This window comes from Grammomys surdaster, unplaced genomic scaffold (assembly GCF_004785775.1).
Source record: "Grammomys surdaster isolate TR1022 unplaced genomic scaffold, NIH_TR_1.0 125612, whole genome shotgun sequence".
Lineage (NCBI taxonomy): Eukaryota > Metazoa > Chordata > Mammalia > Rodentia > Muridae > Grammomys > Grammomys surdaster.
In genome coordinates, this window is record NW_021620455.1 from 1,311,881 (window position 1) to 1,326,932 (window position 15,052).

At 46.9% G+C, this 15,052-nt stretch overlaps 1 protein-coding gene across 1 annotated transcript in view; it reads left to right on the forward strand.

Annotated features, from left to right (window-relative positions):
• Positions 1-15,052, forward strand: part of Inpp5a (inositol polyphosphate-5-phosphatase A) — a 182,249-nt gene that overhangs the window by 105,076 nt on the left and 62,121 nt on the right. Inside the window, exons 5-6 of the mRNA XM_028787155.1 lie at positions 8,785-8,848; positions 14,762-14,865. Of these exons, the coding sequence (XP_028642988.1) occupies positions 8,785-8,848; positions 14,762-14,865 (168 nt within the window). The remainder of the gene's footprint in view (positions 1-8,784; positions 8,849-14,761; positions 14,866-15,052) is intronic.

The window sequence follows — 15,052 nt, forward strand, 5'->3', positions numbered from 1 at the left end:
GGCCATAATCCAGGCCAACCTGGGCTACATAGCAAGATTCTTCCCCCAAAAATCAAAGGGCGGGGACAATTAAGGTGAGAAGGACATCTTACTTACATGGAATCAGAAAGGACTCATGGCCATCAGGCCCACAGAGGAGATGATAAATGTTAAAGGTTGCACTTCAGAAGGCTGGACGCCATGGGGGGGTGGAATTCGAGGTTGAGGAGGTGGGAGTGGGGGGGTAGGTAGGGGCACATCCACAGAGAAGCAGGAGGAGGGGCAATGAGATAGAGGGTACCTGGGCGTGGGGCGGGAATGGAGTAAGGGGATAACATCTGAAATGTAAATAAAGTATCCAATAAAAAAAAAAAAAGGTTGTTCTTCAGATAGCCACCCAAGTGAAGAAGGCTGGGGCACAGAGGGGTGAGGTGAGAAATATGGGGCTGTATAAATGTGTGTCAGCTATGTAAGACAGATCATCTGTGAGGGAGAAGGCCAGTCACAAAGGCCAGGAGCAAGTGCGTCCTCATTTCAAGGCCTTGGAGCCTGAGAAGAATGACAGCCAAGAAATGTCAGACCTGGAGTGTGGCCATCCGGACCCAGAGCTCACTCACGTACACCCTTGGAAGAATCGTACGACAGTAGCATTTCCTCAGGCTTGGAACTAAGTTAAATGAGTTGAAACAGAAGTAGAAGGCAGTTTTCCAATATAATTGAAATTCAAAGATCAATTAAAGCCTTCCTGCAGTGTTTTCTGTGTCCTGCATTTCGCTAATGGCAGGAGGTATTTTGTAAACAAGTCTTGCTTGGTGCTGGTCTCTCTTAAAGTGCATTGTGCTTTAATTATCCTATATCCATAATGCACATAGCTGGGATTGTAACCAAAAGGCTAATGATTTTTAGAAGCCAGAAGAGAAGTCAGGGTTGTTACAGTGATGTAAACTCATCGTATAATTTAATTACCATGAAAGTTTATTGATTGACTTCTGAAACCATTCAGATATAGCAAAAGAATAACTTAATAAATTTAATAATTAAAACTAGATGTTATTTTAAGTTGGTTTATATTATTATCAAAACTCAGTCTGCAAACTATATGTTACAAAAAAAAAAGCATCCAGTTTACATAGGCTGTAAGTCTGAGAAGGTACCTCAAGGATGCCAGGGAAGGGCTAGGTGCCTGTGCGGGAAGCCCCGTCCTTACCTAATGATGTCTTCATTAACTATGTAAAAAGCCTCAGGTTTGGTATCCTTTCTCATTACGGCAGAGGCATGTAATGGGCATGGCACGCTGCATGAATTCTGTAAGACTGCACTCTCGTGTCCACATACCTCTTTCCACAGTGAAACCAACAGCAGGACTTGTTTTCCCCATCTGTGGTCATCAGCCACCCAGGATAACATGAAATTGGGGCAAGCAGATGTCTGCATGGCTCCAAGCAGATGCCTGCTGGCCGTGCAGACAGTGTCTCAGTTCTGCTGTGGTACTTGTCCATTTTTAGTGCTCACTTGATGTCTTCAGTCAAGCTTGAAATGGCCCATTTGGGGAGCATTGTCCATGCTCTGCTGCAGGACATAGTGTAGTGGAGGGCCTGTCCTGGGGAGCACTGTCCATGCTCAGCTGCAGGACATAGTGTATTAAAGAGCCTGTCCTGGGGAGCACTGTCCATGCTCAGCTGTAGGACATAGTGTAGTGGAAGACTCATCCTGGGGAGCATTGTCCATGCTCAGCTGCAGGACATAGTGAAGGATCCATCCTCCCTGCTCTCCTTTTATTATTTATTTTTCTAACTTCAGTTGTCCAGACCCTCTGACATCTCAAAAGGAGCGTGAAGAGACAGTTAAGCCATGCATGGTCCAATGATTCAGAATTCAGACTGACTGTGTGGATTTGGCTGCCTGCATCACTACTGGCTTCCATATAGAGGGGGTTTATGCTTTGTCTCCAGTGCTCTTACCATGGTGGTCACATTGTGCACCTGCGGTCACCCCTAGCTCACCCCTAGGTTGCAACATATCCTTGGCTTCTCTGTGGCCACCCTTTATCCCCTCTGATCACTTCTTGTTCCTGTTGGCTGCTTTGTGCCCCCTATTTATCTCTTACCACCCCTTGTTCACCACCGTCTAGCAGTTCTCCTTCCTGCCTGACACTCATGGGACTGGGCCTTCATCCCTGCTCTCTCCTCCACCCCTAGTTCCTGTTGGTGGGTCCATCGTTTTAGGACAGCACTGTCCACATGCTCACTCTCAGTGGCTATCCAGGCCTACAATGTGACCACTGTTCTGGATAGTTTTGTGTTAACTTGACACAATTTAGAGTCATCAGAGAGGAGAGAGCCTCAACTGAGGAAATGCCACTATAAGATCCTGCTGTAGGGCATTTTCTTAATTAGTAATTGATGGTGGGGGAGGAACAGCTTATTGTGGGTGATGTCATCTCTGGGCTGGTTGTCCTGGGTTTTATAAGAAAGCAGGCTGAGCAAGCCAATGAGCAGCACTCTCCCATGACTTCTCCATGGCATCATCTCCTGCCTCCAGATCCCTGTCCTGCTTGAGTTCCTGTGCTGACTTCCTGTTATGACAGTGATGTAGAAGCCTAAGCTGAATAAACCTTTTTCTCTCCAAGTTGCTTTGTTGTGTTTCATCACAGCAATAGTAACCCTAACAAGACAGCTTGGATGTTGCTCTCTGTTTCAGGTTTGCTGGTGCCCACTTGTGGCTGCCAGGCTTTCTAGCTTGCTCCCAGGCTCCTATTCATCTTCCTTTCATATACAGCTTAGGACTACCTGCCTAGGGATGGTGCTGCCCACAGTGGATGTCCCTCCTGCATCAACTAACAAGCAAGAAAATGCTCCCACAGACATGCCTACAGGCCAGTCTGATTAAGACAGTTCTTCAATTAAGGTCTCCTCTTCCTAGTTGGCTCTAGTTGTATCAAGCTGACAATAAAAACAAACCAGTACCCACCCACCCACCCCCTCCAATGCCCAAAAACACATACTGCCCAGGTGTCTCATGCTAGTAGGAACCTAGTCTTACATACCCCACCTATCATTGTCCACACCCTCAGGGTATGTACTCCTCCCACAGCCTGCCTTCAAGACTGTTGTGTTCTGTTTTGGCTGCTCCACACTATGGTAATGTGAAATGTTAACAGGCGTACTAATCTGGTGGAATTTATTGTAGTCCAACGTGAGATATTAAGTGGCTGTTGTGTGTAGTGTTTACCCTCACTGTCAGGATGACTTGTGCTTTGCCCTGGCAGACAGGGCCCTGCCCTTCCCAGACTGCCTAATTGGAGATGCAACAACCAGGAGCTGTGACAGGGTTCAGCACCCCATGTACAACATGCCAGCTCCCATGGTGCACGCTTTATAAAATGCTCCTTAATTCAGGGACAGAATATCATTAACTTTGTAAGTGGATGAATACAGTGGACAACCAATTTAATTAACTTCTAATGTCGGCTGTTGGATGGGAGATGGAATGAAATTATGTGTGCATCTCTCAGGCCAGCGGCCAGCCTGCATGGGGCTTGGTGCTGGGGTCAGGGGTGGGGAGGGAGCAGCTTTTTGCCGTCATCTCCTGTCTAGTCCTAGAAGCCAAACTGCGTCAGCTCTCAGTTTGTACTGGTTACAAAAGAGGGCACCCTGTGACAGCTACATGCTAAATGCTGCCTTTCCCACGTGTTCCCACCCCAAGTAATGCTAGGGAGACAGGCAGTAATGCTGCCTCATCCAATTAGATTGGCTGCTCGTGAGTTTATTATACAGGGAAGAATCAATAAAGCTCTACATTGATTGAAACGAAAGCTTTGTTTCATTTATTATTGTTTATAATCTAATGAATGTTAAAATAACTTTGCTCTGATTTATTACTCAATCTGTTAAATTGTTTTAAAGCCAGTACACTCAGGGCTTACCTTTGAGGCATTGTCAAAAAAGTACTTTTTGTGAACACGCTCAGCTTCTCAGAAGCTGTGCTTCGGTCATTTTTGAGACAAAAGCAGACAATTGAGTATACCAGGCAAAGCTCCTCAGCCAGCTGTACCCCAAGGGCACTGTGCTGATGGACTTCCTCCAAGAACTAATATGTTTTGGGGGACTCTTGTCACATTCCTGCCCTCAGTGAGCCTCCCCTGTAAGGAGATAAGTCAGTAGGCAGCTGGGGTGCAGCATTTTGAAGGAATATGGGGTGCTGGGCTGGGCTATGCTGCTCAGAGAAGATAGTGTTTCCATGGAGACTTGGAATAGCAGGAGCTCCTGTGAGAATCACCTGGAAGAGGAGAAACAAGGCATGTCATGACCCCAGTGGCAGAGACCTTGGCTAGCCCATGCTTCATGGCCAGCAGTGCTGGAGCCCTGTGAGTGACAGGTGTGCTGATTTGTGTGAACGCAGAGGGCAGAGGGTATGTACTTAGAGGAAGCTGGCGGACTCCTGGCTGCAGAGGAACCTGAGGGGCAATAGCAGTGGCAGAGGAAGCACCCGTTTGGAGCTGATGGCTTAACATTTGCAGAGAATGGAAATTAGAGATAGGCAATGGGTCTGTGGTCTGTCTGATTTGTAGACGAAGTGGAGCTAGGTGTTGAGGAGACGAGTGGCAAAGTGGGGATGCTGGAGAAGACAGGGAAGAGCATACTTTCCAGGGCAGCAAGAGGAGAGGAGGGATAGCTACATCTAGAATTAGAGATTCAGGTTCTAGGAGGCCAAAGGGGGATTGTGCAGCCACCAGAGAACCTTCTAGAAAGGGCCAGTGCCATGTATGTGACCTTATCAACCAATGATGGGGTGAAGGCCGTCCTAGAAGGAGGAAGAGAAAGAGAAGGAAATGCCAGAGAAGAGTGTGATACCCTAGAATCATCCTACCAGTAAGGAGGCTGATGCTGGAGGCAAGCCTGGACTATCTGAAAAGATTCTGTCTTTAAAAAGGAGAAGGAGAAAGGAGGACAGGCCTGTATCTGTGTTACTGAGGGAAATGCCTGTCTGATTTGCAATTTGAGCACCATGGAAGAGTTGGAATAGAGTAATATTATGGTGGTGAGAACAGAAACAAATTTGGAAGCAAATATTTATTTATTTATTTATTTATTTATTTATTTATATAGCAGAAATACAGTATTAGCGAGCAGAATTCCACCAGATAGGAAAGCATGCTAAGACCAAGTTGGGTTATGCCCAGAATGCAAGGCAGGCATATTCATACACAATATTGTTAATGGCAATGCCTCAGCCTCTATCAGGGGTTGATCTTGAGAGACTGTGTGCCCTTAATGGCTGCAGAGTGGGGTGAGGCCACCTCCTTCTCTTGGGGTGAGGTATCTATCTGCCAAGTATAGGGGAGGTATATGTGTTTAGTCTACTCCTGGGGAGGAGTAGGTGAGGTATAGTGGTTCAACCTACTCATGGTCTATTATTCTGTCAGTTCTCACTTGGAACACCTAAGATCTCTGGTTATAGGCCTGATGGTTACTTTTATCTTACAAAGCATTTTTTTTTCTGTTCATAGATTGAGTTTATTTTAAAAAGCAAAAACCTGGAGCTGGAGATACTTTATCCATAGAAACAGTACGGTACAGTCTTAAGTGAGGTGCTGCTTGCCCAACTCTGTATTGCCTTTAATGAACACAGTTGGCCTATGTAGAGAGGCCCCTGGTCTTTCTATATGGCCTCATTGTCCTATGCCCATCTTCCCCAGCAGTGGTCACAGTACTGGCACCTGAGAAGCCTCCCCAGAGGCGTGCTGAGTGTTTTCAGTGCTGTGCCCATCATTTTCACAGGGCATCTGGCCACAGGTAAAGCAAGCTGTTCCCACCTTAGGATCACATGTAGGAGATGCTTGTGTGATCTCCTCATTCATAGGATCTGCAAGGTGAATGGCACTGTTGAGTATCTCTGTTGATATGGCTTGAGTTTAGGACTAAGCCATTTCCTGGAAGAGTGAGCCACACACAGGAGCCTAAGTTAATGGTGTGCTCTTTGCTGCTGACATCCCAGCAGAAATGATAGATTGTCCAAACCAATTTGTTTGTCACATTTGTTTGAGAATACACAGTGATAGAGGTGTTTCTAATTAATAGTTTAATGTCTCTTCTGGGTGGGCATCTCTAGACTAGGAGACTCCCAGGCTTGTAGATGACCATATCAGGAATACACAAAGCACATTGCTTCTTTGCTCTGCATCGAACTGTAAACAGTAGTGGGCAACTGTTGTCCTTACTCTCATGACTCTGCAAGTTGGGCCTACCACTGTTAACATTCAACGAATGGAGATACGTAGTTGGCTGCATTCTCTGAGACTGGATTGTGTCTGTGAATTGCTATACTCCTCCTGTGGCTAGAGTGTATCTGGTTGGCTGCACTCCCCCTGAGGTTGTATGTCTGTGGGTGGCTATACTCCCATTGAAATTGAAAGTGTGTTTGACACAACACTGCCATCGTGGCTGATGAGAGCTGACAAGTAGGTCCACTTGACCAACCATATCTCCTGTGCACACTCCCTGTCGTGTACCTACTTAGCTGGGAGTCTGGACTCTAGGCCAACCTTAGCATCCCAACACTGAGCTTGTCAGGAGTCCTAAGTTTGCTGCCCTGGCCTTTAGTGATATCAGAGCTCTTCCCCAGCACTCATAGCAGTGGCAGAAACACAGTAGAGGGTGGCTGCTGCTCATTAGCAGAAAATTAGTAAGCACTGGTGACAGATTTACAAATATATAAAATGTATTTTTCATTGTTTATAACAGAAGAGGCAAGGAGTCAATACTCAAGATGTGAAAGTCATACTGTCAACACACTCTGTGCTTAGGGGCCTTCTGGCAGCCCACAGTATACCAACACACAGACCCAGTGTCCTGTGATGGATGGAGTCCTGGCTATATTGATACAGTGGTGAGAACCCTGGAAAGTTGGGTTGAACTGACTTTGTGTATTCATTAGAGCTAATAGTGGAGATTCTGATTCTAAGAACTGCAGTTTTGATATATCCATTGCAGTTAATTTCCATTTTATCATAAACTCACAATATCATGCCAGCATTCTCATGTAGGAGGCAAGGCTTAGTGTTCAGGGTGGTGTTCATTATGCTCTCTAGTCTTTCTTTACCTGGGGAAGATAGAGAGGCATCCTACACAGGGCTGTGAATCATGTGGGCAGGTGTTAGGTTCATGCTGGACTCAGTCCTCCAATTTTCTCTTCTGGTCCATAGAGGAGGCTCAATCCCTGCATCTATATGAACCATGGTCTTTTCTACTGATGCAGCCTCAAGAAGGTTCCTTCCAGCTTCTGATGTGAAGGTGCCTCACTTACTCATGTGTGAGCAGAGGAACATGTGACTGGACTACCCACAGAGCCAAGGCATCTTCCTGCCACAGTACAAGTGGGGACAGAGGTCACGAGCCAGAAGTCCTGGAATCTTCTAGAGACAAGGGTCCATGTGATGAACAGAGCACCTCGTGAAGGGGTTTCTGGCAGGAGGTGGGTGGACAGGAGGAGGAGTAAAGAGAAGAGCCACAGGACTTATTCAGGGGACCCTGAAAGCATGGAGTGAGCTGTATGGGAAAGCAGAGGGCTGGAGGATGATCAGTAGGTCTCTGGGGATTGAGGAGGACAGAGGACGCCATAAATAAAGAGTGAGATGAAGCCCTGTCCCGCCCACTGTGGAGTGGCCAGTATGATTTCAGGAAGCAGGTAGACTTCCACATGCTCACATACCAGATGGGGTCCAGTTTCATGGGGATGTCATATGAGCAAGCCCATACACCAGGAAGCTCAAATGCAAGCCTTGAGTGGAGTTTCCTGCATTGGTAATCAGAGTTTTGTTGAGTGTGATAACTAGGGGAAAAATTTACACCAAGCAGTATTACAAAAGAATTAGAGCTTTACTTTTGAAAGGCCAAAAAAGCCATCTGTGCTGCTAGCAGACTTGGCCTTGGCCTCCTACTTGGCTGTCCTTGAGGTCCAGTGGCATGTGTAGACCTGGCTCTCCCTATGTGGATGCTGAGGAAGAAGGACCAAAACCATCCTTGTGTGGACACTGGGCTGGGTGACTAGATCTGTTCCTTTGTAAACCCTGAGCTGGGGCACAAACCTTAGATCTTATGGGCATTCTGGCCAGGGGGAAGCAGACTGTTCCTGTGTAAACACTAAGTTGGGGTCAGACCAGCTCTGTGTAGACATTGAGCTGGGGACCAGATCCATCCTTATGTGGGCCCTGAGTTAGGGGGACCAGACCTGTCCCCATGTAGGCATTGAGTTGTGGGACCAAACTTTACTGTGTGAGTACTTTAGTTAGAGTCCCAGGTTGGTCCTGTGTGGGCATTTGTGGTGGGAATTGACTAACTTTGGTCCATGAGTATTGAGCCATTTGTTTTCAGACTCCATTTCTCATAAAAGTAAATCCCATCTGTGCCTGTGCTGTGGTCATGGAGTAGATGGCAGTGGGTGTTAAGCTAGGGGATCAGATGAGTGAAGCCTGGGGAGATGAGCCTAGATCTCCTGGGATAGCATGAAAATGTATGCAGCCTGGAATGTTGCAGCTCAGGACAGCAACACTGTGAGGAGACTCCTGAGCTGTCTGCTTGGTGGTTGGATAATACTGCCCCGAGCTGACTAGTTCACCTCTGCACTGTGCTGGGTGGTGGGTGCTGGTGGGTGCTGGCCTGCCTGTAGCCCCTCTGCCTCAGTGCTGGGACTGAGTGACAGTTTGTCTCCTCTGCTGTCCTTGCAGAAGCTTCCTTGGTAGCTGGGAACCTCACACAGTAGACAACCCATACTGCCCTGACTCTGTGTTTGTCTTTCCTCCTACAGGCACTAGGAAGCTTTTATTTTCTTCATGAATCCTTAAAAAACATCTACCAGTTTGACTTTAAAGGTAAGACTTCATGTTGGCTTCCACGATCTGTTTTTACAGCCTATCCCTTGGTCTGGCCTCTCCAGGTCCCTCTAGTCTGCTGTCATGAGAAGGCCTGCATGATCTGGGTTTGATGCCACTTGCATATCTTGAAAACCTGGCACCCTGGTCTCCCTGAGGAGAGATGCCGCTGGTCTGCCCTGCCTGTCCTGGGTCATATGCAAAGCCCCTACCCTCTCCTGCCCACCTCAGTGGGTTCCAGATTTCTTACAGGACCTCTTGGTCCTTTGAAATGTGAGAAAACGAATGGCATAGGAGGATTGCATGTTTCAGAACAAAAGTAGACATACTTGTGGTGGAAATTTCTGGCTGTCATTTAGTGGCTGGTGCTGGCCCTGTATTGTTTGACTGAGCATCACTGCTGATATGGCTCTTTCCACAGCATCTCTCTGGAGTCTTTCGGGATACCTGTTTTCTCAGTGGAAGGGATTTCCTCAGAGCCCCATTTACCTATTTCATGCTATTGGTTCTGTTTTATGCGAACCTTCTTGAACTCCATGCTGGACCAGGGCCAGATCATGTCATTTGGAAAACACACTGAGTTCATGACAGTTGTGAGAGTAGCTGTTATATAAAATGTTCTCATTAATTTAAACTCTTGGTTCCCAGCTGGCGACTGTTTGGGGTAGGTAGTTGTGCAGCCTAGCTGGAGAGTAGTGGGTCACTAGGGTATAACATTGAGGTATAGCCAAATTCTGCTTCCAAATCTCTAGGTGTGAGCAGTTTTGCCATCAGAGCCTCAAGCCACCCCTGCCACCACCCCTGCCACCACCCCTGCCAAGGCTTTCTACCATGATGTATTATACTTTCAAACCCCAAGCCAAAATCCTGCTTTTTAAAGTGACTTCTTATCAGGTATTTGTAACTAGTGGATTGACCACTTCCATCGGCTGCTTCAGATTTACTGTTGGTGTTTACGCAGAGGAAGCTTCCCCTAGGAGATGGGGGACCCTCTTCCCTGCATTGCTCTAGCATCTGTTCCTGCCTAGTGCTGAGCAGGAGTCTTGCCAGCAGAGTGGTTGTCCTTGTGCTTCTGCAGGTACTTCTCAGTACAGCACTTGTCTTCTCACCAAGCATGTGGCCAGGAGGAGGTGGCCAGGGCTGCTTTCCCATGACTCTGTGGACATGAGGTGCCAGTGCATTTCCCCAGCAGTGATGTTTAGACATGATATTCCCTTTAAAGCTAGGGTAAGACACAGTACTCGGGAGGCAGAAGCAGGTGAGTCTCTGAGTTTGAGGCCAACCTGGTCTATAGGGTGGTTTCAGAACAGCCAGGGCTACACAAAGAATCCCTGTCCCAGTGGAGGGGCGGGGGGAAGAACATCAAACTCAAAAGATTCTGAATCCCTAAGAAACAATTTGCATACATATTTAACTACTAATAAATGAAGTAAGTTATAGTGTGCTCTGCTAACACACAGTTCACTCTGCAACACTTTACCCAGGAGCATCCTGTTACCAGTAGGGGCAGAAGCAGAACCAGTGTAGGCGTGTGCTAAGCATGCTTCTGTCCAGGGTAAGACTTGACTCTGCAAATATAGTGGTCTGACCTGGTGGCAGCTGGCACTCACAGAGCCTACAGGGTCATCTCAGGGTAGGATGGGCACACAGTACTCACAGTCCTGGCTTGATGCGAGCTGTTGCAAGAAATCTAGACTTTGTAAACATCCTGAATAAAACTAAGAGTTTAGTAACCCAATTAAAAAAGTGAGAACCTAGTCAGAAATTTAAGGAATCCCTGAAAGAGCAGGAGAGAAGAATGTTTGGAAGACTTGGTACCCATTCTCAAAGATGCAAGCAGAGTAGCTCTTTTTTGGATCCAAAGGAAATAAGGACACAGGGCAAAGCCATCGCAAGCAGGTAGGTGCAGGGGCATGCTCGCCGGGAGTAGGCATGCTCTGGAACTGCAGCTGGTAGGCATGCACATGCAGCAGGAGTCAGCTGGATCCAGGAGGTTGATGTGAATGAGCTTGGAGAGGAAGCCTCCCAGTTTTAATTCTAAGAGTCCCAAAGAGATCTCACAGTCAAGGCCAAGTGCTCCCCTCCCCTTCACAGGGCCTGCCTCCAAGGAAACCAAAGCCCCGGCTAACTGGGCTCTCAGCAGAACCCATCTGGTCAGGAAAGTGATATTCAAGCCCAGCATCTAGCCCTCTCGTCTTGTGGGATGTGGGGCTGCTGAGCAGTGGGAAGATCACAGCCTGGTGTAGACTTAGTGGAAGATAGGTACTGTTCTGATTCTGTGAAAAGATGCCTCCCTGGAAAGCCTCAGGCAGCAGAGATGAGCAGGAGGGTGGGAGATGAGTGTCTGACACTATAGCCAAGAGCACATGGCCTCAGCTTCAGCCCAACTGAAAATCTCTCTCCTGCTTTGATCCAGTGGCTCATGTTCTGCCCTCAGCAACATAAAGGTCAGGCTAAAGAGATGAACCAAGTCTCTAACACAGACTCAAATATGACAGAAGTCTGAATTTCTAATTTAATTGCAATTGTATTGGCAATTAAAAGCAAGTGTGGTCAATGCACCCAGTACTGAGATGCCGGAGAGTAGGAAACAAAATTCACCATAAATGGAAAAAAAAAAAAAGAAAGAAATACAGATTGGAGGCAAAGTGAATGGTGTTACATACAGACAATCAGAGGGAATTGGTTCTTAGAAAAGATCTATTAAATTGATAAACTGTTAGCCCTATGAAACAAGAACAAAAAAGAAGAAAGACACAGAGTATTGATAGCAGAAATGAGCAAGAAACCACTCAGAAGTAAGGAACCACTATTGATAATAGGTAATAACAAAATATTATAACAAGTCTGTGCCTATAAGTTTAATAATATGATAGAGCAATTGTAGGGACATCACAGTCTGAATATTTGTGCACAAGGACTTTGCAGCTGAAAATACAACTGTGAATGAAGTTAACTCAGTGGTAAACCTGAAAAAAAAAAACCTGCCAGGCCTGGGAGGCTCACTGGTTAATCTACTGAGGGAAACTACAGTCTTCTCTTCAAAGTTCCCAGGTCCAAGCCAAGGGGTACCTGGACCTGCCCTGGAAGGCTAGCACTGCTTGAATCCCGAAACCAGACGGAGGCACTGGAAAAAGGGAGAACGACAGACTACTTCATGAAAATAGAATGCAGACGGTCTCAGGAAGATGATAGCAATGCGTAAGAAGAGTTATACACTATGAACAGTTGGGGTTTACACTAGGCATGCAATTGACTTCACATTCCAAAAGCAGCCAATAGAATTGCTCACACCATCTGTTAAAGAAAGAAAACTTTATGACTGGGTCAATAGATACAGAAAAAGCATATGGCAGAATGCAGCAAATAGCAAACTAGGAATCTCTATCCTCCACTGGACAAGAAAATCAGCTACAAACCCCACCAGCATGCATCAGAGTCAATGAGAAACTAGAAAAATGGTGTGCCATTACAGAGGACTACTGGTCAGCTACCAAGAGGTGAGCAGGTGAAAGATGCTGGTCTAGGGGCTGTGCACTGAAGGATTCCAGCTGTGACTATCTGGAAGTGGCAGAAATCTAGAGACAGAGAGCATGGCTAGGTGGAGTGAAATGTTGTGTGAGGGTACAGAGGACCTTTTAGACAGAAAAACTGGTGCATGTGATTCTGTAGCAATGGGTACATGACATTTCTCTGCGTTGGTCAAAATCTATAACACTGCAGCACAAAAAGCAAAGCCTGAAGGGCACTGGACTTCAATAGGTATCACAGTCTATGCCAACATGCATGTATACACATGTGGAATGGGTCTCTACTGGCTCTGAAATGACCTTTTAAAGATGTGCACTCCCACCCCAGTTTCTTCCTCATCCTCAGGCAATATGACAGCTGCTGGATTCCTTCTAGGCAAAATGGCTTCTCACCTCTGTTCACATGTAGACTTGCTTTCCCATAGCACAGCCCTTTCTGTATGCATGGGTGTTACTGCTCAGTGTTTGTCTGCAGCTGGGAGACCAGGCTCCCAGGAAAAGTGTTGCAGTGCAGCCAGAATTACTGAGGAGCCCATAGTGAGTAGAGCATTAGAACAGTGTCTTCTCTCACTGTTATGTGACATCTTCCAGCTGGCTACTCCAATGGTCGACTGATAGAAGTTTAGAAGACAGCAATTAGACAGGTCTTTCCACAGGAATAGCCATGTGACAGGGTGAGAGTATTGTGGGTGTCTGTTCTTGTCCCTTGCCTGGCGCCTTTCCTGTCTAAGTGATTCTCTGCCATTGTTCTTGTATCTCAAGAGCACAGGGCGCACTGAGGGAATGGGTGTGATGACAAGGGGTAAGGATTGGGCACTTGAACTTTGTGGGTCTGGTGAGGGCCATCAAGCAGCCCACAGACAAGCTTGTGGGGAAACTTACCTATGTGAATACCTCACAGGTATCTGTTCAGGCCTTCAGCCTCTGGTGGAAGTGTCTACTCAGACTTCCCCATGCCCTTTCACCAGACACTTAGCTACCCTGGCATGACTGGCTACTACTATATGTGACAAATGCCCTCCTGTGGATTGGGGCATCTGCAGCAAGTATTACCAGGGCAAGTGCACTTTTCCTCTACCACAGGGCTCAACTGAGACCTGTCTTACCCTGCCTACCCACCCCAGGTGATACCTTCTTGTTCTGCTAAGGCCTTTTTCTCTCTGAGTGAGAGGGATGCCTGCCCTTTGCAGTGAAGGTGGTGGTGGTGGCTTCAAAGCCCAGCACACTCATGTCCTCTATCTAGTATCTGCAAGAATCTGGGGAATAGAATAGAAGGCCCATGACACAGCTCAGAGTTGTCCCAGTCCCAGGACAGTTCCCATGGGCTTTCAGGTCCCTGTTATATTCATCATGTGCCATCAGCACAACTCACACAAGATCACAGACCTGAGTGGGACTCCCTAGCCCTAGCTATTTCCTGAGAATTGAAACTTTGTTTTTGCCTGGATTCAACCTCTACCCATGTCCGGAATTCCATCTCTCAGCCAGCACTTGTGGTCCTACTTTTGTATAGTATAGATGGATAGTATGGAAAGCACTCCAGACAATGAAAGTCCTGCTGCTCCTAGATTTTAAGGATATATTACTGTCTGGGCAGCCACCAGGCTAAGGCTAGTCTCCAAGAACTCAAGCGCTTCTGCTTTTAGCTTGGGATCTTGGGGTGTGTGGCTGGTAACTAGGGAAAAAGACTGTCTGGGCTATGACCTAGCCTTGGAGGCCAAATGTTGTCTGAACTTTCTGGCACCTTGAAGGGCTAGGACTTCTCTTGTCCTGCCTGTGAAGACTCTGAGAAATATATTTATATGCTTCTTGTGTGTCAGTGAGGATGTGGGATACTTGTGTATAAAAAGGGCCTCCCTCAGTCCTGCCTGTGGAAGGACTCTGAATAGGGCCTGCCACAGTTCTGTCAGTACAGGAGGGGTTGGGTAGCAGCTAGCAGGACATGTCTGAAGAATGCCTGCCTTGTGTCTCTGTCTACATCTCATGTAAAAACTGTTCCCTGGGATATGAGTGATGTCGTTCGTGTGTGAAGAGGAAATCAATGTTATTAAATAAATTCATGTGAAGGTTTGAGTGAATGGTAATTCCACAGCCCTCTTAAATATATTCACGGCTTTCAAAGAGGGTGCCAATTAGCCCCTGTAAATCTGCAGGCTGGGAGCTCTTAGGGGATAATGAAGTAGAGTGTCAGGTTCCAGGTCATGGAACAAGAATTTATGAGCCACAGGCACCTCTGGAGCAGCAATTGGCCTCTTGCCTGCTTGGAGGCATCCTTCTGACCCAGGGATGCTGTGGTAGGGCATGGCATCCCCCAGTACCATGAGGCTAGTTGTTAGGATGTACTGATGGTGTTAATTCACATCATTCTTTCTGTCTTTTCCAGCTAAGAAGTATAAAAAAGTCACTGGCAAGGAGATCTATTCGGACACTTTGGAGAGCACACCCATGCTGGAGAAGGAGAAGTTCCCACAGGACTACTTTCCTGAGGTGTGTGAGGACTGGTGCCTCCTCATCAGCACACTGATTATCAGAATGAGTGAGTCAGAGGCCATGTAGGTTTGGACTGTCCTCCACTGTCATCAGTTACAGTCAGCTGTCACACTGCAGGACTGTTTTCCTTGGAGTTCAGGGTGGTCTTGTACAGAGAATGTAAGAGCTCAGGTTCTATTGTCAC